The following is a 27,773-nucleotide window of genomic DNA, read 5'->3' on the forward strand; positions in this document are numbered from 1 at the left end:
GCTAGAGGGATGGAATAATAAGTGACACAGAGGGTTTATTTTCATGGTTCTTGTGTAGCACAAGCCAGCTACCATTTATCTCTTTATTCAATGTGTATATCTTATGGAACAATTATGTTGTAGCCCAAGATAATGTTAACATTCTTTATCAAATAAGCTGTAGATGTATCGATTTACAAGTGCGACTAAACTTTGGATCATTTATCATTCTGATAACTAGCAAACCTGTTACAGAATCACAAAATGTAACTCCAAGTCAGAAACTGAATGGTCTAATCAGTGATGTTTTAAATATCTCATCCAAAGATTTAAAGAGCTCATAAAACATCAAGAAGCGGGGGAAAGGCCAATATGCATTATTAAGAATCTCAATTAATGGGGCGCTTGGGTGGCTCAGTGGGTTACAGCCTCCGCCTTTGGCTCAGGTCATGATCCCAGGGTCCTGGGATTGAGTCGGGCTCTCTGCTCAGCAGGAGCCTGCTTCCCATCCTCTCTCTGCCCGCCTCTCTGCCTACTTGTGATCTCTGTCAAATAAATAAATAAAATCTTAAAAAAAAAAAAAGAATCTCAATTAATGTATTTACTAGAGTGTCATTACTTCTAAGCACCTATAATGACAATAACAGCTAGTAAGAATTAACAATGAGTATTCACTTTGGTCCAATTTTTTTAAAGATTTTATTTATTCATTTGAGAAAGAGTAAGAGAGAGAGCATGAGTGTCGGGAGAGAGACAGAGGGAGAGGGAGAAGCAGACTCCCCTAAGCAGGGAGCCTAACATGGGGCTCAATCCCAGGACCCTGAGATCATAAGTTGAGCTGAAGGCAGATGCTTAACTTACTGAGCCACCCAGATTCCCCCACTGTGGTCCAATTTTAAGAAATTTTAAATAATTTACTTTGTCTAGAAGTTATAATATGTTTTTCTTGAAAATATTTTTTATATAATGTAGTAAATAAAACATTCCCCTATTGATCATATATATAATTGACTAAGTAAGGTTTTTTTGCACATAACTACGTTTACAATTCTTTTTTTTGCATGCCTTGAACATGATACTGATATTTAATTTTTTAAATTAAAATATGTATCACACTAACTAATGTCATTCCTATACTATGATCTTTGAACCGGTGATTCTCAAAACTGCCCCGACGTCACAAACACCTGTTAAGTTTTTTAAGTAATAGATTACTAGTTGCAATCTAATGATCCTGATTAAGATCAGCAATTATAATTGGGGTATCACCAATTATAATTTAAACCTGCTACAATTATTAAGAATTCAATAGTAACAGGGTGTAAGTTAATGAATTTACTACTTATTTGCATTGTTACAATTTCTTCTGTATCTTCCAAACTTTAGTACATAGTTGGGACTTAAGATATGTATTTGATTACAAATAAATTTTTGCAAAAAAAATTTTTTAATAGAGATTCAAATGTACTTTCACTAATATTAACGCAAAAAAATTTTTTGCATTAAATAATTTTTGTAAAAGATTTTTGCAAAAAAAAATTTTTAATAGAGATTCAAATGCACTTTCACTAAGATTAATGCAAACTAAATATGGTTGCTTACAGGGTAATTATAATCTAAAGAGAAACTGCAGAAACATAAACTTCACCATAACAAAAATTTCTAAATTCTAACATTTTCTCTACATGTTTGTTTAAATCTTCACATATAAAATTTATGCATGTAATTTGTGTATTAAAAATGCTATGTTCTGAATAGAAACCAATATATATTAAAATCTAAATGATTAATTTTACTCTGAAGTTTTATATAAAATTTCTTAAAAGATTTTCTCAATAAATTGGGTTACCTTGTCCATAGAAATTATATTATTTTGAAATATAGAAACAAAAGCAGATCTGTATGGCATAAATGTTCAGCTCTTGAAAAATAAAATCAGTATTAAGACTTTTGAAACTCCATGCTTGCTTTGGCAGCACATGTACTAAAATTGGAATGATACAGAGAAGATTAGCATGGCCCTGTGCAAGGATGACATGCAAATTCGTGAAATGTTCCATATTAAAAAAAAAAAAAAGACTTTTGGAACTCCTAAAGTATTGATTTAGTGAAAGTTCAGATAATTATTCCATTGCACAGTAAGTTATTGTTATTCAACAGGCACCATGGTAGCTGCCACAAGTATAATGGAGTGATGGCGGTAGGTATAGATTCAGCAGATATTGGAGAAGAGGCAGCTACTATTTGGGAGAAAAGCCAGTGAGGAGAATGGTTGTAGGCTGTTGCAGTGATCATAACGAAAGCATAACTTGTCACAGAAGAGAACATTTTGACAAATGATGGTAACTCTAGTAAAGTGAAAATGGTGGCATTTGTACTTTAGGTGACTAGTGAAGATTACAGATGGTTGAAGGAGAGCAATGAACACTGTTAGTCTAAACTAAGTGACAGTTACAGTAGTTGTAGGGGAAGTAGAAGGATGGTAGTTGTAGATTCAGCTGAAGTAAGTCATGCTGTGGGTTCAGTCAAAGAGACGGTAGATGTAGTAACTGTTTTGGTTGTCCACTAAGATTAAGCTATAATGGCATTTGTTGTTACTGAAGTTGCAACAGTTGTAGATTCTGTTAAAGTGGCATCAGCTGGGGTTTCACTTGAAGTGGTGGTTGTAGCTTTTGTGGTTATATGTTCAGTTGAAGTGATAGTGGTAGCTGTTGTACCTGTGGGTTTCCTTTAAGGGATGACTGAGGTTGTGTTTGTAAGTCTGGTTGTAGTGGTGGTGATGGTTGTCAGTCATGTTGAGGTGTTGGTGACACCTGTTGAGGCTGCAGATCCTGTTGCTGTGGTGGTGGCACCTGTTGAGGCTGTAGATCCTGTTGTAGTGACGGTGGCACCTGCCAAGGTTGTAGATTCTGCTGTAGTGACTGTGAGGCCTGTCAAGGTTGTAAGTCCTGTTGTAGTGGTGGTGGGGGCTGTGGAGGTTGTAGGTTCAGTGGACATTTCAGTGGTTGTAGATTCCGTGGAAGTGGTTATAGTTGTAGGTTCAGTTGAAGTGGTGGTCACTGCAGGTTTGGTAGTAGTAGATGTCATTCTGGGAATGTCATTGTTGGAGGGTAGCTGGCTAGTAATGGGAGAATTGTCGCTTCCTCTATTGTTCACCAGACATATTATGAGTACTCCAATTGCTGTTGTTATCACAGAGGCTAAGAGACAAGCCAAAAAGACTTCCCACAGAGACCAGTTATTACAGCAATTTCTTTTTACCTAAGAAGAGTGTAAATGGCAATATCAGTAATGAAAAACAAAAATGCTTCTGACTTTTCATTTCTTTTGTGTTCTTTATACCTTAGTGCATTAACATGATTAGAATCCCTCTATATCGCTGAAGAAATTTAAGCTTAAAGTCCAAGTCTTTATCCAGGTAAAAGTAATTGCATCCTTTCTCTAACATTAGAATAAATCAATATGTATCAATATCTCATCTTCTTTTATTCCAGTTTCCAGTGATGCAAGGAGAGAGTGTTATCTTTTCACATAAGCAGAACAGCACTCCAATGGTGAATTCTCTGTCATACACCCAATCCTTCACTGGATATTGTCATTACCCCAAACTGGTCCACTTCCAAACTCAGTCTCTCAAGAATCCCATGCTCTCACCATCATCTCTTCTCCTTCCAACTTATTTATTCAATTATTCCTATAGCAACCTTTCTTCCATCTTATTAAAATCATTGGTCAGGGCACGTGGGTGGCTCAGCTGGTTAAACGTCTGACTCTTGGTTTAGCTCAGGTCATGATCTCAAAGTCCTGGGATCGAGCCCCACATTGGGCTGCACACTCACCAACGAGTCCGCTTGAGGATTTTCTTCCTCTCTCTCCCTCTCTCTCTGCCCCTCCCTCTGCTTGCATTCATTGTCTCTCTTTCTCTTTCTAAAATAAATACGATCTTTAATAATAATTCAAAATTATTGGCCCAGCAGATCTTGTTTCACTCACATACCTCCTTATCCACCTTTTGTTCCATAGTCCATTATTTCAATAACACTAATTCCCTAAAATCTCTTGCACTTCCCTCATCATTCCTCCATCTGGCAAATAAATGATTGTTTTCTCTGGACTTGGCTTGAGCAGCCACACTGTCAGGGAAAGTCAAGTACCTGGACAAATCAGAGTCAAAATAAATGTATGATTACCATTCTTGAATAGATTTTCTGTACTGGCTCCATCATCCTATTACATTTATCTAAGATACTCTCTCGTATCGTAAATCTTTCTCAATCTTCTCTCTCTTCAAACTTGTAACCTCCACTCACCAACCCTTGCACACAAATTGACCCCCTCATTCCCATTAAATGACTTCACCTCTTTTCTACTTCATTGAAACCATCAAATGAAAAGTCTCTGAAAGCCCCACTAGGTACCAAATCTGCAAATCTAAGTATGCCTGGGCCCCACCTCTCTTCCCTCCCTGATTGACACAGAGGAGCTGTCCCATCCTCCTGCCTAAAGCAGATCTACCAATCGGTCCGTGGATCCCGCCCCTCCCCATCCTCTGCCCACCCTCAGCCCTCCATCTCCACTCTTATCAGCAACATTTTTTTTCATTCTTCCTCTGGGACTAAATACTTCACCACGTTCCTATTAAATGACTTCTTCCTTTTGACATTTATATACAGTCAAATCTCTTCCATCTCAAACAAAAAATTTCCTTTGATTCCAAATTCCTCTCTACCTTCTTCCACTTCTCTTTCTCTGGAAAATGAAATTTCTTGAGACTCATCTAAATGCAACATCTCCATTGCATACCTTTCAACCCAATCCTCTCTGGCTTCTGCCTCTGCCATGCCACTGAAATATCTCTTACTAAAGTCACCGATGACATTCATTCACTCAGATCTAACTGACATATTTTAGCCTGCACCATAAGCAAGCCCTCAGTAGCATTTGCCTCTGAAGACCATCCTTCCTGTCTTGAATAGTCTCCTCCTTTGGCTTCTATGATATTCCATTCTCGTTGGTTTCCTCCTAACCTCCCCCCCCCAACCAGAATCTTCCCAGTTTCTTTTATAGGCTCAATATCCATGCTCAGCTTTTATTGTTCACATTCCCAGGTCCTTGTCTCTTTTACTCTAGGTTTAGGGTCAGCAAAAGGGCCAGATAGTGCATAGTTTCATCTTTGTGAGCCATACAATTTTGGTCACAATTACTGCAACCTGTCAATGGAGTCTTAAAGCAGCCATAGACATTAACCAAATGAGTGGAGCTCAGGCATTGGTAGTTCTTAAAAAACTCTAAAATGCAGCTGGGGTTAAAAAGTAGCAGACTAGATGTTATTTAAGACTTCTCAATACTAGGATTACATAAATTAGTTTGCCTCTGCCAATAAGAAGGAACATGTTCTAACTCCATCTTACTGAGTTCATCCATTCTTGTACATTGTCTCAGCAACAGTATGAACAGTTTATATTTTTATCCAGAATCAAGAAACAAGGTTCAGACTCTCTACGGCAAGATTAAGCAACAGAGGGTAGGAATTCCAGACTCAGGGAAACCCAAACAAACTTTCAAGTAGAATAAGTAATTTATAGTCAAGGTCAAATTTCTATAATAGGATTGAAGTCCTGAGGTAAAGTTAATTCAGCCAATGGATAAGGTCAGGAACCAAAGAGAGCTGTATCTAGCCTCCAAAGCTAGTGGAAGGTATCTGGAGAATAGAGTCAGGTTTCTATGTTAAGGTCAAGTGCGTCAGAGGTCATATTAAAGAAATTTATAGAATGTGCAACATACAGATCTGGAGGCTAGAATAGCAGAATAAAATAAGGAGATCACCAACTGACTAAGATCCTTGAAATTCTGAATATGACACAGTCTCCCATCACACTCTAGTTTGTGTATAAACCCTACATTGCCGGCATATATGCTCCTCTGCCTCTCCCCACCTATATTTATACTTCACATTTATTCCCTTTTGTCATATATTTTCTATCTGTGCAAATATCTGAGTTCCCAACTAGAACATTAGCTCTTAGAAAACAGGAATTATCGAATATTATTATTCTTATAAATTGCCTCACAGTGACTTATAATGATATTGAGAATACAGCAGATGCTTAACATGAATGCAGGTGAATTAAATGATCAAATATATTTCCTGAGAAAGAATAGAACAAATATGTCCCTGTATAGAACACATTCCAACCTGGGTAGAAGCTGCTATATCAAACAATACCTGTGCATTGGATAATTCTATGTGTGGGCATCGTGAGTGTACAAGGACTCCTGGGCTCACATACAGTCCAGTTAAGTTGGAAGAGACATGACTGGTTGTGTCATTTGAAGGTCGGTGCCAGCATGCAGAGCTGTGAGCCTCTTGGTCATCTGAACACGTGATTGGCTAGAGAAATAAAGCACAAGTGAATAGGAAGCCATGGTGTTGCATTTCTAAAGTAAATTCTTCTATCAAACATAATCAAGAGTATCACTTTTAAAAGGGATAAGGCATAACAAAACTTTTAAAAGGAATGTTTTCTTCTTTTATTCTGAAAATCAAAAAAATCTAGATAGATTATTACATGTTGCATAATAAAAATGTTACCAATGTTCCAGATCAGGAATGTATGTCATTCCGTCTTCTCTACAATATTATTTGCATTATTAAATGCCCTCACGTTGCAAGCTGCTGTAGGTGAAGCATATATTAGGAAGTCTCTATTCCTATAAGGATAGAGCCAAATTCTTGCAGTTTATCAGGTACAACCTGTTTAGGTCATTTGGGAAATGAAAATATTAGAGCCAAAAGAGGTGAGGTTATTATTATTATTATTATTATTATTATTATTATCATCACCGTCATCCCATAATGACATAATAGCAAGCTTTGGAGCTCAAACCTTCCAGTCTTAAGTCCAGTGTACTTTCCACTCCACTCTATTGCATACAGTATGTTATTATACCAAACTATGGCAAGATATTAATATAGTGTATACTAATCTACACTATACTAATGAAAAATTCTCAAACAAAAAGACTCCTTCCATCTATGCAATGGAACCTGTATGCCCATGACAAAGAGACAGAAGACAAATTATTTGTCAGTTTGTGATATGTTTATGCTGACTTCCTCTTGGACATATAATCATGTAAATGCAGTTCTCAACAACAGCAAAAAGGTCTCTACTCTTAGGAAGTTTATATGCTAATATAACAGGGAGGCATAACAATTGCAAAATATTGTTGAGAAAGGGGGCAATAAGGATTAAAAATGGGTTGAGCTCAGTAGGAAAGATTTGGGGGAAAAGGTGTTTTAGAAAGGGAAAGAACAAGGAGAAACAACAATGGGGGAGGATTAAGCTCAGGAATTATGGAACTGGGCCAAGAGTTTTTTACACCTCAAAAACTACATAGGACTGTTGGGGGATCTTCGTCTCATAGAATCATGTTTCTTTCTGTTGTGAGCCAAGGGCATCTCTGCCTCTCCTTGTTCATCTTCCAAAGGCAAAACCTAAAACTACCCATTGTAGATTTGCTATGAGGGTTAGTGAGTAGATACTGGAAGAGGGTTAGAGCAATGTCTGTATGTACTCTGTAAGTGTTGGCTGTCAGTGGTAGTAGTGGTAGTCGTAGCAGCAGCATTTTTATTCCTCCTGTTGCTACAACTAGTTGTCGTGGGTCATGTTGATTTATAACCCATTACTAAATAGCTATAAAAATTGCTGGTCCATCAACTCATGAGTTCCATAAAACTGTCAGATTAGAATTGTATTTTATGCACTTACTGGTCCATTGAGAACAACCATGAACAACACAAAAAATAAATATGATTGCTATTAATTGTAGATAAGATGGAACACTCTGGCAGTAGAGATTGCAAAGTTATATTTTTCTGTTATATCAAAGAAATAAAGAAAACAACTATATGTTTTATTGAATAAAACTGAACAAACTCCATGTTATTCAATAGATAAATTTGAGCAATGTTGGACTTACCTTTAATAACAACCTTGCTTATTTTGCTAAGTACCAATGCCTTAGTTATTATCAAGTTTGCCTGTAGTTGATGAACTGAAATATATATATATATATATATTTTTTTTTTTTTTTAAAATATGGAATGCTTCACAAATTTGCATGTCGTCTTGCACAGGGACCATGCTAATCTTTTCTGTATCGTTCCAATTTTAGTATATGTGCTGCCAAAGTGAGCACAAACTTAAATATTTTAATGAACTTTGTAAACAAAGTAAAATTCACTCACCAGGGCAGTTTTCCAGAATTTTCTGGCCCTGATGGAATCAGTCCTTTCAAAGAAGAAAAATGATGGGTGGTGTTTATACTAGGGTGGAGAACCTATGATTTAGGCTCAGCTTTGCAGTAATATTGCAACCCAAGTAATAATTTTTACTGTGTTATGTTGCTCTGGCTCTTAGTAGAGGTGGAGTCTCTACACAAAATTGGAACAGTTAAAGAGCTGCAAATGTTTAATCAGATAACCAGCCTTAGCTAAATGGCCACAGGCAACTGAAGTGAATTAGCTATAGTTACCAAAAAGAGTTCCTTGGGTTTTCCTCCTGACTTCATAAGGACTGACTTCAGATCTCATACATCCCAACAGAAAAACCAAACACCAAAATTTATTTTGTTTTTGCCTATAAATCTTCAAATAATTCTTAAACTTCATTACTGAATTTGGTCTTAAGGGAAAAATACTTTTATAACTATACTTTAAATATCCATAATACAGTGAAATAGTCACCTATCTAGATATATGCTATAAAAACAACTCAAAATAATATTTGTAAACATCTTCAAGCCTGTTTTTATCCAGAGAAGCTATGCAGATGATGACTACCTGGTGAAAGGGATTCTTTTTTCCCATCTGAGTACTCAGGCATCCTGAAGATCCAATCATAGAGTGTCAAACTCCGAGTGACAAGGAGAACAGCTTCAGGAGAGTCCTCTGTAAGATGACTCAAGGGACAAGCCCCTTTTCTTTTGGTACACCAGAAATTCTCCAGGGGAGTCTTTTGTTCACCTAACACTTACAGAGCCAAGACTTTCTTCTTTGGCTTATCTTGTAGGCAATTAATACAGGCTAATTACCATAGCTCCAAATTGCAAAGCAAAAATATTTCATTCATTCTTCAGGTAGTGAAGAATTACTATTTTAATTTGTAGCACACTTCCATCCTTCATTCTCATACCAAAGGTTACTTGTTCAGATATGAAAAGCACTTACAGCTATACAGTGAAGGCTTGATTCTTGATGTAAAACATTGGAAGACAGATAATATAACCACATTTTTATACAAAGTGAGGATTTTTAGAGGATTTCTTTCTTAGGCCTAATGACAAGATCCAAGATTAATATCTGGATTTTCAGCATATTTAGATATCTAAGTTCTAACAGGTTTAGTCTATAAAAGTGAAGATTCAAATTGTAAAAATATTACTTCAAAACCAAACCAAAGATATCACTGGAGCTTCAGGTTTCCACGATGGTGAATGCAGAAAGTTAGATGGCTTTATTTGTGTATCACGTGGTAATGGAAACATTGGCAATGCTTTAAATTAGCAAATATACAAAACAATTTCTAAAGTAAAATACAGAAGAATATAACATGAAAAGTTGAAACAGAAGAATTTAATACATGGCTACTCTTCATTTTAGAGAATAATGCAAAATTATGACATTGACCATGTAGTAGTAAAGAGATTCATTGATTCTCAAGACTGAAAATCAGATGGCAATATAGGCAAAGTATTAAAATAGGGCAGCAATACTCACAGACTGGTTTTCAGAGCGTTCAACATTTACTACATATTTTCCATGCTTCCTGTCCATTCTTGTGCTTCCACCACAGGCTTAATTCCAAGGATATTTCTCAATTCCTGTGCAGCCCTTTATATCTGCGACCTGAGAAATAATTTAAATGACTAGTGGAAAATCAACTCTGATGCATCAATGCAGGTGAGGATTAAACTAAGTAATAAGTAGTTATGCATTAAAGTGGAATCTACTTTACAGAAGGAAATGAAGTGTTAATCACAGAAAACCAATACAGCCTTTGAGTGCTACTGTGATTACTCCCTCAACGACACTCATGAGAGAAAGGAACTTTGAAAATCTTACATAATCAAATTTTTTTCTTCTCTTTGGCCCCGTCTTTCAGACACATGTCTTCTATTTTAGGACCAACCAAAGAAAAAAAAATGTGAGTTGGAAGTTTCCCATTGTTTTCTCTTTACCCACGCATGAATGCTTTCTTGCCTTTGTGGGCACCATCTCTTAGTCACCCATGACCTTAGGATGGCTTCACCTTTTCAGTCTCAAGGCTGGGGTCTGGAAGTCTACTTGGGCAGTTACTCAGGAATTAACATGCATTTAAAAATTATTAAAATCTGCTTCCTAGCCTAGGCAATGATGCCAAAGGAATGAAAGAATGTTGAAAATCTTGAGGAAGAGTTTTGTTGTCATTTTGTCAAGAAATCTAGTTTGTCTCAAATTGAAAAAGGATGAACTTTTATTGATTTATTCACTCAACAGTTGAGAGTACTGAGTTTCTAAAGTGTGCCAGGGACTTTTCCTAGTACAAAAAGTTGAGTAGCAAACAAAACAGACCACACCAGTGTGTATTCTGTATCTGACACTTTTAGATTCTGGATTCTTTGATCCTTTGAAATTTATCTTATAAACGTACTCAACACCTTCAGCTTAAGTAGCTTTACAGGATCTGAAATGATGTAGCATCAAACCTTAGGACATAGAGATCATAGAAAAACAACCAAAGCTTTGAAAAGCTGGGAAGGGAATTGTTCTAAGGAGGAGTAAAAACATAATGACTACTCTTACTCCTGTTGAAACAAAACCAAGGATGCCTATGTATGGCCATTGACTACAAAGGATATACATGGGTCAAAGATGTTAATAATACTAAACATGACCTTCTAGTGAACTGATTTCTTTGAAAATCAGAATGATAAAATTACCAAATAAGGGGTATAAACTTGACTGTATTTGCTTCAAAATATCACTATACTTATATTCTTAGGAGACACTTACTTTAATTTGGTACTAGTGCAACATAGCTGGGGTGTAGGAAGAACTCCATTATTTTGGACAGCATCTGCACATTATAGCAATGGCACAGAGAGTGAAAGTTTACTCTATCCCTTGATCTCATGCTCACAATCTTTAATCCATCTACGAGTAGCAGCAAGGCTCAGTTCCAAAGTTTGGAAGAAAAACATAGAAAATATTAAATTTATTTAAAATAGCCACAAAATTAAACAACACATCGTCCCAAAGCTAAATTTACCATGTAAATATTAGAGTTTTGTTTATTTTGTGGAAAACAATTCTTCAGCATGGATTATTAACAATTCTCATGAATGCCTCCATCCAAAGGTCAACAGAAGAAAACAAAACACATCTGGATTGTTATAAAGAAAGAAAGCATGGGTATCTCTCATTCTGTCAAAATCTCCTATAAAAAGTCTTCATTCACAGGATTTATAGCCAAAAAGAAACCTGAAATTCTCACTGACTGACAGTAGTTGAGGAAATTGTTTGATAGCTGACCAATCTTTAGGGGAAAGTTCTATTCCTCATTCATCTAATAGGTGAATTGCATTGTTATCTGAGAGTCTAAGTCAAAAGTATTTTTTTAAATCATGTTACTCAAACAAATCTTTCTTGCCTGAAATTTCACTATGCTTTGATTATTACTTCTTTGGCCAGTTTATAATACGAGATCCAATATGTTGGATATTTTAGGGAAGGAATTATTACATTTTGTTTTTCATTCTGTTGTTGGCATTTAAAATAAGCAATCAGGCAGGATTTCAAGCCTAAGTAAAATACAGATATAGAACCCAAATAATTCAAAAGTATGAAAGATCATTGTGAAAAAAAGGGACAAAAATATATTTCCAAAGTGCCCTATCATATTTATTATCAAAGCAATCAGAAGCAATCATTTAAAGTTAAAAATGAACACTGAAAATTTAAGCAAATATGTTTTATATATGGTGATCATAACACTATCAGGGTGTTCTTTATTACAGTTATCAAAGCTGACTCAATCTCCATAGCAAGTGTTCCTTCCCTGAATCAAAAGTAGTTAAAAAGTATTTCAGTAAAACAATGGCATTAGAATAATTAGCCTTACTTAAAAATAGAAACTTCAGGAGAAAACCATGCTTTAATGTATGTCAATGAATTTCTTAATTATAGATTTGAAGTGTACTTACAAATTTTAAGTATGTTTATACTGACAAACATGGTCTTTCATTAACTTATTCCCAACTGTTTATTGAGCACCTAACACATGTCTCAAACCTGGGGATCCAGACAGTATTGATTCAGACAGAGAAGACCCTTATTGACCCCCTACCCTTCGTTTATTGAATGTTTGGCTTTAAACTTTCAATTTTATTTAAATTGTAATAGCTTTGTTTAAACAAAGAATGTTCTTTTTTATTTATTTCAAGATATGTGTGTTTTGTATGATGGGAAGTTGTTTCCATCACAGTAAATACATCGGCTTCTACAGAATAAACAGAAACTGCATAATGCATCTCTGTTTGACCATAGGGACTGGAAATTTATGGCTTTTGCAAGGTCTGGAATTCCATTTTATGGTGACCTTCATGGTTCAGAAGTTTTCTCTTTTTTTTTTTTTTAAGATTTTATGTATTTATTTGACAGAGAGAAAGAGATCACAACTAGGCAGAAAGGCAGGCAGAGAGAGAGGGGGAAGCAGGCTCCCTGCTGAGCAGAGAGCCTGATGCAGGGCTCGATCCCAAGACCCTGGGATCATGACCAGAGCCGAAGGCAGAGGCCCAATTCACTGAGCCACCCAGGCGCCCCTGGAAGTTCTCTTTTTTTACCAAGCCAAAATTTTTCTTATTCCTTCAACGGCCTTAAACTCTGGTCCTGCTATGTCTGGAGACACCCAAAATTAAATCATTCTTTCTTCAAAATATGGGTCTGCAATCCTTAATTCACAATTCCAAAATTGAAAAGCCTTTGAAAACATTACTTTGAATATTTGGCATTAATTTGTTTGGCAGCAAAAGTTAATCAAAACTAACTATTTTTAGACTTTAATAAATTTGGCATGATAAGTCACAAGTTCAATTACAAAAATATCAATATCTATTGCAGGTTTTCTATCACGGTCCTGATGGGGGTATTGTATAATGTTTCATATTGCCTTTATAAGACTTTTAAAAATCTGAATTATAAAACACATCTCACCTCACCTAAGCGCTTCTTATGAGGGACTATATATGTGGCTTGTAGAAATTTTATCATTTTTTTTAAATTTTGTTTATTTATTTGACAGACAGAGATCACAAGGAGGCAGAGAGGCAGGCAGAGAGAGAGGAGGAAGCAGACTCCCTGCTGAGCAGGGAGCCCTATGCGGGGCTCGATCCCAGGACCCTGGGATCATGACCTGAGCCGAAGGCAGAGGCTTTAACTGACTGAGCCACCCAGGTGCCCCGAAACTTTATAATTTTTTAAAGATAACAAATATATCCTTTCATATTCTTATTGCTCTTATTGCTCTTCAGTTGGTAAACTGACTCTTATAACTGGCTTTTTTTAAATGGAGAGAAGACTAAAAGAATGAATAAAAGAATTTAAAAGTTTCAATTTTTGCTGGACTGCAGCAAACAATGGTATCTTGGACAGCCCCTGACATAAGATTTTATTAATATAATATTACTAATGTTACAGAATATTTATGCCTATTCCAATAGGTATACCACACTGCTCATAGCCAATCTTTATAACACCTACAAGAATTAAGTATTATTATTCTCACTTTCCTGATGAGACACATATGCTTTAAGTGAACTTTTATAAATCCAAGTTAAGATTAGAGGGTATAGGGGAGCCTGGATGGCTCAGTCAGTTAAGCAACAGGCTCTTGATTTCAGCTCAGGTCATGATCTTAGGGTCATGAGATCAAGCCCCTACGTGGGGCTTCATGCTGAGTGTGGAGCCTACTTAAGATTCTCTCTCCCTCTCCTTCTGCACCACCCTCTCCCCCCATCCCGTTCTGCTCACAAGCATTCTCTCTTAAAAAAAAAAAAATTAGAGTGTGTGGACCTCAGAATCTCAGACTTCCCATTCTTCTGTTATCTATAGCCATTGTTGATTGCTTAATATATACCATACTGTGCCAAAAGAAGGTTGCAGAGAAAAGGTGAAAGAATATTTGAGGCTAAATTTATTGGGAAGATCATACAACTGTTGAACCTTTAGAGACTCTGGTGACATATGTCAAGATAATTAGGGAAATATGGATGTTTACTGTAAGCAAGGCCAGGGTGGTGCTATCATCTGGAATTAGACCTGCCCAGAAGGATAGAGTTGCTGGAAATCAGGTTCCAAGTACCACTTGGTAATTCCCAGGGTGGAGACACAGCTCAATGTCCATGACCCTGCACATTCTAGCCAAACATCAGACAAATAGCCGGACTCAGGCATCTAAGAGATTCAAAGTGGGGAGCTTCTAGCATCTGTGCAGACATATGTCCAGCAGGGCCTTGGACCTAGGAGTTGAGGTTTACTAAAATGTCTGCAGTCTGCAGGCATGGACATGAAAGAACAGCCTAGGGCTCCAGGCTTCGTTAAGCAATTGCAAGAAATAGACCAGTTATTAGAGTGGGAACTCAGAATCATAATTTAAGAAAATCTCAGGTCTACCTAGTCAGGCAAGGAGAGAAATTGGGACTTGTAAGGTCTGGAATCATACCTTGTCAGAAATGGGGCCTATGTGTGGAGGCCAAGAAAAACAAGGCTGTACCCATCTTGAGTCTAGCCCTGACATAAGTGCAGCCATCTTGATGTTCCAGATTATTACAAAATATTTCTTGGGTTCTGACCTACTCAGGTTAGCACTTTAAACAGTCCCTCTCTCCTTTAATGATTGATTTAAACCCCTGGACTCAGCTGCCTCTGTCTTTCATAACTCCCCTATACATTCCCCAACTGATCAATGTTGACCTGAGTAGGTAGGGACAACTCTATGCCCCTACTCAGCAGGAAGAAGTTACACAGAAGATGAGACCTTCTACCTTCAATAACCTTAAAGATTTAAGGGTCAAAATTGTTCAGGGGAAAATGTGGAGGCCGAGAAAATCAAGGCCATCCCACCTCAGGTTTAACCTTAGCATAAGTACAGCCATCTTAGCTCTGGCAGCCATCCCAGACCCCTGTGCCCAATGGCTGAACTTTCCCCCACCCTGCTTTAGTAACCCCCACCCTATTTTGGTTCCAGGGAGCCCCACCCTGCTTTAGTTCCAGAGACCCCCCACCCTGCTTTAGTAAGCCCCACCCTGCTTTGGTTCCAGAGACCCCCTACCCTGCTTTGGTTGCAGGAATCCCACCCTGCTTTAGTAACAGGAACCCATAAATACCCCTGCCTTAACTAAGCTCAGGGTCCAAGTCCCTACTCAGCTGTGACAGGTATACTTGGGCCGCTTGTTGAATAAACCCTCGTGTGATTGCATCGGTGCTTGGCTCCTTGGTGGTCTCTTGGACGCGAAAACTCAGGCACAACATATGGAAGTTTGGGGTCAACCCCATACCTGGGATTAGAATAAGACCTAAGAGCTGAGCGATGGAACATCATAGTCCTACTCAGAGTATGGTGGACAGGGCAGAATCAGCAGGCCCACAGTTCCAAGGTGGGGCTTTGCTCATGTCATCAGCCTTACATGGTGTTGAATGGGTGATGAAGATGGGGACTCTATGGGACTGAGGAAGCTCTAGAACAAATATCTTTCCATGATATCACAGAAATAAAAATGTTTTATATTTCATTAGGGTCATCTCTCTGTCTTTATCCCCATGTTCCCTTTCTTCCTACCAGAGGTAACCACTCTTCTCAATTTGATGTTTATATTTCCTTTATATTTTTCTATGTTTTAACATATTCCAAAAAATAAGTAATTTTTTGCATGTTTTAAAATGTATATGAAACCTATCATAGTGTGTTTTTTGACAATATGGGGTTTTTTGGCCCAGAGTACGTTTATAAAATGCAACGACACTGATACTCTATCCCATTCATTTTCACTGTTTTGTAGTATTTCATTGATTGAAGATAACACAATTATTATTCTGTTCTCCTAGAGATAGAAATTGAGTTTGGTTCCATTATTATAAACAATGATGTTATGAATATTCTAGTATATGTCTTCTTAGAAACATTTATAATAATTTTTCTAAAAAAATTTTTTTCTAAAAATAATTTTTCTAAAAAAAATTTTTTTCTAAAGGATGTGGAGGGGCATCCAAGTGGCTCAGTCAATTAAGTGTCTGACTCTTGGTTTTAGCTCAGGTCAAAATCTCAGGGTCATGGGATGGAGCCCCACATCAGGCTCCACACTCAGCATGGTGTCTGCTTGAAATTCTTTCCCCTTCCTCTTCCTTCCTCCCACCCTCTCTCTTTCTTTCCCTCTCTCTCAAATAAAAAAATAAAAATCTTAAAAAAAAATTTTTTTTCAAGATGTATAATGTAGAGTGAAATTCCTGGATCATCAGGTGTGTATTTTTTCAACTTCACCACATCTTCCCAAAATTGTTTCCAAGTGGGTATGAATACCCACTCCCATAATAGAATTCTCATTTCTTCACAAGTGCTAACACTTCATGTTGTCAAACTTCTAATTTTGCTAGCAAGTGTACAACAAATATTCTGCTGATTTAACTTTTTTTCACCCTACGTACATGTATGTTGGAGTTTATAGTTCTTCGTTGTTTTTGAGCTATACAATAGATGTTTATTATGGAATTTTTTGTTTTATTTACTTTGTTTTTTCCACTTTGTATGGACATCAGAAATAAATGTAGGGAGGTTCAGAACTAGGTGGTTGTTCTCATGCTACAGGAATTAGAAAGCCTCTGGTTTTTAGCCATACATTTTTTGAATTGTGATCACACTACACACACACAGTATATTCTTTCACATTTAACATTTTAGCATATGAATTTGCCCCAGTAATTTAAAGTATTTTAAAAAAAAATACATTTAATGCCCAGCGTGATGTCATATGTGAATTAGTTGAGCTAACCTATTAGGTTCTTTTATGTCCTCAATTATGAGTAATATGGAAAGGTATTATAATCTATATTTCAAGCTATTTTCCATGACCAATTCCTAGAAAATGGGATTACACAGCCAAACAACATTGACAGAAGGACAGGAAACATGTGTGGGAGTGTATTCTGAGAGTGCTGGTCCAGAAAGAAAGGATCTTTACATGGTATTGAGCTGAATGTAATGACACAGGTATACCTATTCAAGGTTCTAGATTTAATGTCCTAGCTTGAGGAGCCCGGAGTAGCCCTGATGGTTGCTCATTTGGTTGCATAAAACCAAGACAGTGGTGTGTTACATTTAATGGAGCCAAAATGACCCAATTTCTTTGATAGAATATTAAAAAAAATTAAAAACATAAAGGCTTGGGACTAGATATGTTGCACTGAATTTGCCATGTGAGTTTCTGACCTATCCTGTGATTGCTTCCCTCAGGAGGACCCAGACAAAAAGCCCTCCATCATGTAGTAAAAAGATCCCATCAGGAAGGGCAGAACCACTGCCCTCCTTGGAAAGCTCTGGGGGCACAGCCTTCTGCAGGCTGGGGAAATGCATATAAGATAACATTCTGAAGTGAAAGGCAAGTTGCTTTATTTTTCATGTCCACTAACTTAATGACATATTGCTTGGTGGGCCTGTTTTATTTTGGAGGCACCATATATGACTTCTTTATGTGTTTCCTGACTCACTTTATCAACCCATTAGAATGTTTTGGCTGTTAGATATAATGGGTTTATCTGATCCACTAAGTCATTGAAGTTGGGCCAGTGACACAGTGTATGCTTTCAAGAGAAGGCTCTGCAACTGTCCCAAATAGAGAATGGTTATCTGCAAAATAGGACATGGATTGTCCCCAAATACTGGATTCTTTAATTGAGCCTGCCAGAGGTTAGATGCCATATCTCAATTTTCCACAATTGCCCAGAGCTCTATGGCATCTTCTGAGTCTTAGGCACAAATGCCTTGTCTACTTTTAATGCAGTACCCCTTCTTGAAGGTGTGTACCACCACACATGCCCAACTTCATGACTTGGTGGATCAGTTCATAACAGTCAGCTCAGGTCATACAGCTACTTGGAATCCCATGGTCAGACATTTAGACTATCAGGGCCTAGAAAAAATTGTGACACCTTACACAAATCACCGATCTACTGATGAGTTAAAGAAGTCAGACACAAAATTGCATGTACTGTGTGGTTCCATTCACATGAAGTTTAAAAATAGGCAAGTTGAATCTATGGTGACAGAAGTCCAATTTTTGTGACCCTTGGTGGGATACCGACTTACGGAAACCACAGGGAACTTGTATGATGTTACCGTTTGTTGTTCTACTCCAAGGATTTTAATTTAAATTTCACTTTAATTTTAATAGCACTTCAACTGACCTGACAATCACTTTAGGAAATACCCCTTCAGCTAAATCCACAACAACTTTAACTTCTACTGATCCTACTACTACATGGTTACCATTATTACCAACATTTCAATTCAACCCTCTACTAATAGTACTTCAAGTGAACATAACTCTTACCCTACTTCACCTAAAAGGCAACTATCACAATGTCTACTAACTCTACCACTATCATCATGTCAAATTAAGCTACATCTATTCCTTCAGCTGAGCCTACAATTTCTACGGCTACTTCTACTTCAACTAAACACACAGCCCACAACAAGTACCGGCACAACCACTGTCTTTGCTTCCAGTGAATCTTCTACTGAAAATGCTAATGCCACAACTCTCAAGGCAAAACACTACAATAACCTTCTCTACCAGCAACCCAATCTTTAATTACTACCTTGATTATGTTACATCTAACCATCCCCACAGTCACTCATACTCAAATTTGAATCTACAAATGCTATCACAAGTGTTTATTTGGTCAACAGAAATATTTCACTGGAACTTATAGTCATAAAACTTAAACTACTCCAACAATAACACGTTGGCCCATTATCAATGCCACAACACCAAATCCATCTCATTTATCTTCTATATCTATCAGATCTCGATTTTATTGATGTTTTAGTGGAAGTTCTAGTTTTCAGTCCAGTACAAATTATGGTAGTTGTAGTTTCAAATAGAGCTATGCTTGTTTCAATTTCAATTAACCTGGTAATAGTGGTTATGACAGTACTTTATTCAGTGGATACAACAGAAGAAGTACATTTGTGGTGATGCTGGTTATGCTTGTAAATTCCATTGGTAATGGTTATGGCTTCAGGTGAAAGTAATGGTTCCTTTGGAAGCTGTAGTTTCAACTGAAGCAGTAGTAGTTGTGGGTTCCATACAAGTGTCTCCTCAGTTGACATCGTGTTACTTGTGGGTTCAGCTGACATATGGCGATTGCTATTGGGGTTGTCATTTCTGCTAATGTACTAGTGGAGACTGGTAATAGGTACGGTTGAAGTGTGGTTGATGTTCTGTAGGTTCTGTTGAAATGGTGGTGGTGGTGGTAGCTGTTATGATTGTACCTACAGTAGAAATTGAAGTTGTTGCAGACTGGCTGCAACCACAACAGCTACACCAACAATAGCACTGCTGTGCACTACTCCACTGCAGTCAATCTTACTATTTCAACAGCCATCAATGTCACACTCACAGAACAAAGAACCATAGCTAGCACTACGTCAAGTTCATCTACTCCATCAGAACTAGCATCTCTACCTGTACCAGCAGGCTCTACAATTTCTACTGAACGTACAACTACAGCGGCCTCTTTCCCCACTATAGACTGAACTAATGACTGCAATAGCCACCAGTATGATAACTGAAACTAGTTCCATAATAATTTACTCTATAATTCACTCTATAATCACAAGTAGGAACAATGACTTCACTTTTACCTAATATGACAAAAGCCTCTAACACTACCAGCACTACCCTCTGTTGGGACCTGCTGCCACATTAATCACTCCCCCTTCAACTGAACACATAGTCACATAAACAGAAATTGAATATACAGTCCTATTAGGTTTCTTGATATGGAATATTGTCACTGCTAAAGAAAAGCTTCTTAAAACAATATACCAAATCAATATTAAGGAAGTTGTTCTCATTTTTGTTGTCAATAGACATTCTGCATGGATGCCTGGGTGGCACAATCAGTTAAGCATCTGCCTTTGGCTCAGGTCACAATCCCCGGGTCCTGGGATTAAGCCCCACATCAGGCTCCTTAGTTAGTAGGGAGCCTACTTCTCCCTACTGCTCCCCCTACTTGTGTTCACTCTCTCTCTCTCTCTTTCAAATAAATAAATAAAATATTTTTTAAAAAATAAAATAAAAATATATAATCATCAATATTATTTGGAAAGTCTTCTAGTAATAAATATTGGGCTTAATCTCTAAGCCTCTATTCTAGGAAAGGATTGGTCTTATGCTTTGCCTAACATTAGAAAAAGAAACTTCTCAGATGTACACCTCTCAAACTAAAAAATTTAAAAAGGAGTTGATGGAAATTTGTTAAACATTTACATCTACGCAAAGTGAAACCAGGACAAATGTAGGAGGCTGCCTATATCAGAGGACTACCAAAAGGTTGAATAAAATCCCCTCCTTTCTAATCCTGATAGTACCTGACAGGTCCCACTAATAGGCTTCTTTGGAGCCTTCCCGTATTGATCCCGACATGTTCCCTGGCTAACATTTCAACTCGATTTACTATCTGGCAGCATGAAATTCGGGCCAGGACTGTCCTCGTTGGAGTCCAGCTCCTGTTGGCTGCTTCCATTACATTAACCTTTCTAAGTGTGTGTTTTCTTGTCTGTGGGATGCTAGTAATAAAGACACCTGACTTACAGGACAAACATGGAGCTTTGTACAAATCAAACAGTGCTGTAACTTCCAAACCATCAACAAGTTAGGCAGTGGACACTGGGCCAGGCTCCCGAGTGAGTGAAGCCACTCCATTCAAAGCCCTGAGCCTGTGCCATCAGCCTGGCTGCAGGGCTTTTGTCGCAGGGCTCTTCTGAGGCCAGAATCAAGTAATACGTGCCATGTGGTAAGAACACAGCTGGTCATGTAGTCAACGCTGTAGAAGGATCTGTGAGATGATGATAATGAAGACGACAGAGCAGCAAATATTGCTTATTAATGTTCCTGGATACGCAGCACAACAACAAAAAGAATGCAAGGTCTGGAGTCAAATTTGAGTTTAAATCTAAAAGCTCTGATATCAAAAGCAAGTTTCTTCCCTCCTCTGAGTCTTGAGGTTTGTTTTTTTTTGCTTGTTTATCTCTAAGGTGGTGAATAACATTTACCCCAGCAGTCTTCGGGGAAAGAATCAAAAAGAGGTTGAAATTTTGTTTTTTAAATTATTTTTTCTTTATCAGAAGCAGTGTGGTATAGTGATTCAGAGTTTTGGATTCTAAAGATTCAGGGTTGACTTTTATATCTGATTCATATATAGGCCAATACCTGGAAATTTCCTCAATGTCCTAAGCTCCTATTTCTTCACAAAAAAAGGTAAACCTTTATCCAAGGATAATTGTAAGGATGAAAGAAGACAATAGTGTATATAACATATTTGGTACAATTCCTGACACTTGCTCAATTTTAGAATCTGTGATTAGCTCACTGTCGTTTGCTCTTATAACTGAGCTCAGGGCAATAGGAGAGAGGAGCACACGGCTGACACCTTGGAAAGGAATGGAGTGTGTTTCACTGCTAGAAAAAATGGGCTTCAATTTTGGGAAGGAAGCCCCAGGTTGGATGTCCAGGGTGGCAATTAAGAGAAACAGACACTAAGCACAAAGCCAGGGAATAAGGAGCACCAACAGTGACCAAATGTCACTTTGTCCCACAGGGTTGAGGCATTGGTGAAAATCAATGACTGCCCTCACCACTCAGAATAGTCATGATTTATGCTGGTGTCTGAATCAAACCAGGAGCAGGATGAGGGGCAGGCAGACTGGAAATTTGCAACGCAACTGAGCACACAGCCTAGTCCACCACTAACTTAACACTTGAACCCTTGCAAAAATGTGGCCCTTTCAAAACAGTATTTCCCCCATCTGTTAAACAATGAAAGACCAGATGGTAACTATATCTCCTTCTGTTCAGTGATAGACACATTGGCAAGCAAGAAGTCATATTAAGTAACTCCACCAGATCATGGTCATTCATTCTCCCTTTGCTCTCAGACCTAAAAGGTCTCTTATATTGTGCCAAGTGTTAAGCTCAGAGAGAGACAAACCAAGAAATAGATTCTTAACTCTAGAGAACAAACTGATGGTTATGGGGTAGAGAGGGGGGGAATGCAATGGGTGAACTAGGTGATGGGGATTAAAGAGTGTACTTGTGGTGCGCACTGGGTGATGTATAGAACTGTTGAATCACTATATTGTATATGTGAAATTAATATAGCACCATATGTTAACTACACTGGAATTAAGATTTTTAAAAATTATTTTATTTAAAAATTGAGCTAAACTGAGACCCTTCTTAATGAGTCTCTAAGCAGGGTGGTGATACCAGGTGGGATAAATGCTGGAGCCCAGAAAACCCAACTAAACAGCTGAACACCATCAATAATCTGTCAAGATCAGATTTCTCCCTGGAGGTAAGAGACATGACCATAAAGCCAGGTGAATAGGCAGTCAGAAGCACAGATCTGAACCCAGTCACCAAGGAGAGAAGACAAAGCAGGGTGTGGGAGGACTGAAGACAGAGGGCTAAAAGAAGGGCTATAGTCAGTCTTAGAGGTGGGAGGGAAGGACAGTGAGGCAGACCAAGACAGAGTAGCCCTGGAGCATTAAACACAACGCATTGTTTCCCACCTATGACTCTTTTGCAAAACAGGTCTTTCATTGCAGAATATTGACTCTTTTCACATGTAACCCACATAAAACAAGGGTCCCCAAAATTGCTTTATCATCTTTGATGGTTATACTATTCTCTACCAGTGTACATTTTTATTCCCAAAGAACAGTGGCTCTTAGAAGGCAAGCCCTCACAAATCCTTCCTTGCTTACCCTTTCTGTGCACTCTACTGATAATAAATTGATTTTTTCAATTTTTTTTTGCACAGAAATGGTGGTTATATGTAACCAAAGCATTACCTGTCCATGACAGAGGTCTCCCTTTGGACATCATGAGCATCCAGGAGTCCCCAGGTGCTGGTGACATGTGTGCCAGCATCATCACTGACATCAACTGATGGTGGAAACTGATGAACTGCGCTGTGAGTTTCCGGTCACCTAGACTTGAGAATGGCCACCGGAACTAAGCATTTGGAAAACAGGAAATTCACTGAGTTGAGCTTCCTAAGTAAAACTATCCCAACTAATATAACCTACTCATGTAAGTTATATTTTATTCCACTAATCGAAATAGCTCTTGATGGAAAAAAAAAAGAAAGAAAGAAAGTTGTCTTATTTCAGTATCATGAGATAGCAGAAGATCATTATTGACACAATGCCTCTGTAAGAACAAAAGTCAACGAGTCTATTCTTTCAAAGTAACAAAATAGAGTCAGAAATATATAATTAAAATACAATAGTACTAAAATACTTAACAGTAAGGGACAATTAAGGAGTAGGAAAGGTTTGGTACCAACCAAATTAATAGCAGTAAATGCAGTTAAGAGAACTATACTGTACAGTATTCACTTAAGTAGGGACATCGACTGCGCGAGGCTCAGCAGACTAGTTCATACACTACACAAAGCTGTCATACATCCAAATCATAAAAATCGTCCAGTTAATAAAATAAATCCCATTTATCTTCAAAGTCTATCAGGCCTCTGTCCCCACTCGTTTTTTTTTGTTTGTTTTTCTTTTCTTTTCTTTTCTATCAGGCCATTGTCCCCACTTGGTTTTTTGTTTGCTTTTCTTTTCTTTCCTTTTCTTTTTTAATGTGCTTGTTTTTGCATTTCTGGCCTATTACCCAAACCAAACCAATCCCTCAGGAATGTTCTCTTCTGAATATCACGGCGGGGGGTGGGGGGGGTAGAGGGGCCTGGTCTGAGTAGGCAGACAGTAAAACTTCCCAGGAAGGTAAACAGGAAGTAGGTGGAGCCTGCCAGGCGCCCTACTGGCTCTGAGATGTGTGAGGATGTATGAGCAGCTCCTGATAAAGAGGCAGTGTGAGGAAGGACTGGGATGCACTGAGCATGGGGAGGCTCAGAAAAACAGAATCAGGTTGGTGGTGCTGCAGCCCTGCCCACTCTTTCCAGAAGAAGCCTGCTCTTGGGGGATTTGGGGAAACTCTTAGGTGCCTAAGTGCCCCTCCTAAGAAGTCTGGCTCAAGACACCTAACAAGCACACTGCAGTCTTGATTGATTTTTAAAGAATCTTAAAATGTTTCATTTCTTAAGTTGAGTGGTGGATACAGGGCATTGAATTCCTCTTCAATAAAATCTTTTGAATAGCTGAAATGTTTTCTATTTTGTTTGTAGTGGTTTTTTGAGTAAGCTTAGAAAGAATAAGCTATTAGAATAAGATATTATTTTAAAGAGGAGTAGAGTTATTTATATCAGAATCTGGGGGAACATGTTGTTACCTCTAGAAACACCATAGAATAATCTAGGACTTTTTTCGTAACAGGATAGAAAATGTGCTATTTACATGTTCTCTAAGTCTTGTAATTCCTACATGGTTATTAAATTTGCTGACCAACAACGTTAAATGGGTCAATTATTGTGTGGGTAGGAAACTGGTTCATTGTAACTCAACCACTAAAATATAACTATTATTGTGATTAAATAAGGACAAGCATACCTTTGAGGTAAAGTATTGGAGGTGCACTTTTGAAGTTAACAATTGCAAAGGAATAAGTAAATTTCAGCAACATTCTGCTAATCACTCAGGGGCCCTGAGGAAATCTGGATTCAGCACTATAAATAGCTGTGCTTTTTTAAACATGTGTTGATAGGATACTTTAGTATTCAGTAATTTCTCAATTTGCCTGAGGTTGATGAACTTAAACATTTAACACACTCTAATCAAATCAAACCTCACTCATCAGGTCAGCTTCCTGAATCTTATTCTCATCTTAGAAACCCAGCCATTTCTAAAAAGGAAGACTGACAGGTAGTATCTTTATCAGGGATGAAAAACCAACAATTTTGGGGCCACTATGCTACATCACATGAATGGAGAATTTTGGGACAAATGCTGAACCCAGATCTTAATTCCTATCATTGTTGCTCTGGTTTGACATTAAACTTTAAATTTTGAATAGATGGAGATCTGAGAATAATGCTTAATCAGCTATTCAAAAGTAGTCACTAAGGTTATTCACTGCAATGGAAATATATTTATATATATTATACTTATATATATTTATAAGTATAATATATATAAATATATTTTATATATATTATTATATATTATATATTATAAATATTATAAATAATATTTAAATATTATACTATATAATATATATAATTATAATGTATGATATATAATAATATATATTAAATATATATATTAAATATATTATATATTTATATATATTAAATATATATAATATTATATATTATATATAAATATTATATTAAATATATAAATATTATATAATGTATGATATATAATAATATATATTAAATATATTTATATATATTATACTTATACTTCAATTATACTTATTGAAAAATTATGGTGCTATAATTTAAGGTGTAATATTTTGCTGGGAGGAAAAAAAACCTAGATTGCTTTTCAAATGTAACTTTCTAGTGATATTTTATTGCATTGGTTGAATTTGTACTAGGATGGGGTAGGTTTCTCCACCACTATGTCAAAATATCCACATAAAAGTAAAATTTCTAATCAGAGAACAATATGCATATATCCTACACCTTGTTTTATGGGATTTGGAACTTTTCTAACTGTTATTATCAAACTTTGTTACTATCCAGAAAAACCACCAACATGATGAACTAATGCCTCACTAAAAGCAACTACTTTTTGTTTTATTTTTTTTTGTTTTATTTTTTTTTTTTTTAAAGATTTTATTTATTTATTGGACAGAGAGAAATTACAAGTACACTGAGAGGCAGGCAGAGAGAGAGAGAGAAGGAAGCAGGCTCCCTGCTGAGCAGAGAGCCCGATGCGGGACTCGATCCCAGGACCCTGAGATCATGACCTGAGCCGAAGGCAGCGGCTTAACCCACTGAGCCACCCAGGCGCCCTACTTTTTGTTTTAATCTGAGTATTTCAGCATATTGAAGATTCAGTTCTGAGGATTCAGCTACATCTGAAGACCTTTCTTGGAGAGGTCATGTAAACTAGAATCAATGAATTTTTTTGAATCTCTTGCTTTTGAGGCAAAAGTCGTTTCCTTGATATTTAATCATTCAACAAATATTTATCAAACAACATGATTTTCTTAGTCTATCTCATGGGTGGAAAAAAAAAATTCTCCAGGTACTTATAAATTATTCTTAAACTGTCTATTTCAAACTATATATCTGTATTTGTTCCTACTATCAAGACAAATGTAAAAACTAAACAATGGGTTAACTCTTGGGTATGAAAAACATATCTGCCAAAATGATGTCTATACGAGCCAAGGTTTCTTGGTATCTTTATTGGATTTTTAGAGTATATTTAAATTAATTTCTTATTTTCAATTATTAGAATTATTTGAGTTTTAAATTTTTAGAATTAGCTTCAAAATCCATTAATTATAGACCAAAACCTAAATAACAGACTTAAAAAAATACTTTAAAAAATGCTGAAGCCACATTATACATGCTTATAACTGCATATTATTATTTTAATTATAGTTCCAGGAAAATATTAATATTTTAGATTAATAATACCTATAATAAAATTTTAAACTATGTTTACATGTAGCACAAAAAATACAAGATTTCTGATTTATAGATATTGGTTGAAAAGACAATAAATTGTCTTTCTCTGACCAATTATTAATTGTCAGGGTTTTTTTGGTAAAGAATACATAAGCTTCTGTGATGTCATATGAAAAGCATTTGGGTTTTCTATTTAGACCAAAAATAAAATTCATATAGACAAGATATCATATGAAATAATCAATACTCACAGGCTGGTTTCTAAAGGGTTTCACGGTTACTATGTATTTTCCGCATTTCCTTTCCATTCTGGAGCTGCCCACATCATGGGTTTAAACCCAGGACTATTTCTCCTTTCGACCACTGCCATTTACATCTGCAACCTTGAGTAATAGTTTAGTTGACTGAGAACAAATTGTGATGCATCTGTGCAAGTGTTGAATAAAATAAATATTAAATATAATACCTAGCAGAGGACTTAGAGTCCTTGAAGTAAAATACTACTAACAATGTGAAACAAGAAAAACAATCCCACCTCTGAGAGGTATTGTTGCTTTTCTCTCTGCAACCAACCCAGCAGAAGCAAACTATGATAATACTACACCATGCTTCCTCCTCTCCCCATTTGTCAGCAAACCTCAGAAACCCTTCCTCCAGAGTTCAAGGCTTATCTATGATAGAGTTCTTTTTTTTTTTTTTTAAGAATTTATTTACTTATCTAAGAGAGAATGAGAGAGAGAAAGCATGAGAGGGGATAGGGTCGGAGGGAAAAGCAGACTCCCCACCAAGCAGGGAGCCTGATGTGGGACCCGATCCCAGGATTCCAGGATCATGACCTGAGCCGAAGGCAGTTGCTCAACCAACCGAGCCACTTAGGCTCCCTATGATAGAATTCCAAAGTCAACGCAGTTTCCAGATCCTTCACTTC

General features: G+C 37.0%; 1 protein-coding gene and 2 non-coding genes across 7 annotated transcripts; 1 reads left to right on the forward strand and 2 right to left on the reverse strand.

Annotated features, from left to right (window-relative positions):
• Positions 1–1,943: 1,943 nt before the first annotated feature.
• LOC116572521 lies at positions 1,944–2,045 on the forward strand. Its single transcript, XR_004278381.1, has one exon. It is a non-coding gene; the product is annotated as a U6 spliceosomal RNA (small nuclear RNA).
• Positions 1,993–27,539, reverse strand: LOC116572296 (dynactin-associated protein-like). Of its 5 annotated transcripts, XM_032311183.1 has the most exons (8): positions 27,381–27,539; positions 27,097–27,271; positions 23,151–23,313; positions 20,890–21,133; positions 11,036–11,099; positions 9,761–9,889; positions 6,206–6,370; positions 1,993–3,240 (listed from the first exon to the last, which is right to left on the reverse strand). In XM_032311183.1, the coding sequence occupies exons 6-8, from the start codon at positions 9,815–9,817 to the stop codon at positions 2,770–2,772; spliced, it is 693 nt and encodes a 230-aa protein (XP_032167074.1). In that variant the 5' UTR covers positions 9,818–9,889; positions 11,036–11,099; positions 20,890–21,133; positions 23,151–23,313; positions 27,097–27,271; positions 27,381–27,539; the 3' UTR covers positions 1,993–2,769. The 5 variants fall into 5 exon arrangements, with proteins under 5 accessions (XP_032167074.1, XP_032167073.1, XP_032167075.1 ...); XM_032311182.1 differs by lacking the exon at positions 20,890–21,133; XM_032311184.1 differs by lacking the exons at positions 11,036–11,099; positions 20,890–21,133 and having other exon boundaries at positions 27,097–27,228.
• On the reverse strand, positions 8,076–8,181 carry LOC116572520. Its single transcript, XR_004278380.1, has one exon. It is a non-coding gene; the product is annotated as a U6 spliceosomal RNA (small nuclear RNA).
• Positions 27,540–27,773: the final 234 nt, after the last annotated feature.

This window comes from Mustela erminea, chromosome 13 (assembly GCF_009829155.1).
Source record: "Mustela erminea isolate mMusErm1 chromosome 13, mMusErm1.Pri, whole genome shotgun sequence".
NCBI lineage: Eukaryota > Metazoa > Chordata > Mammalia > Carnivora > Mustelidae > Mustela > Mustela erminea.

Excerpts from the sequence above, each read along its gene's own strand:
- LOC116572296 (XM_032311184.1), bottom strand. The coding sequence starts at position 9,817 with ATGGACAGGAAGCATGGAAAATATGTAGTAAATGTTGAACGCTCTGAA. Across the intron at positions 6,371-9,760 it reads AACGCTCTGAAAACCAGTCT|CCAATCACGTGTTCAGATGA; the intron begins GTGAGTATTGCT and ends TTATTTCTCTAG. Across the intron at positions 3,241-6,205 it reads TAGAATTATCCAATGCACAG|GTAAAAAGAAATTGCTGTAA; the intron begins GTATTGTTTGAT and ends CACTCTTCTTAG.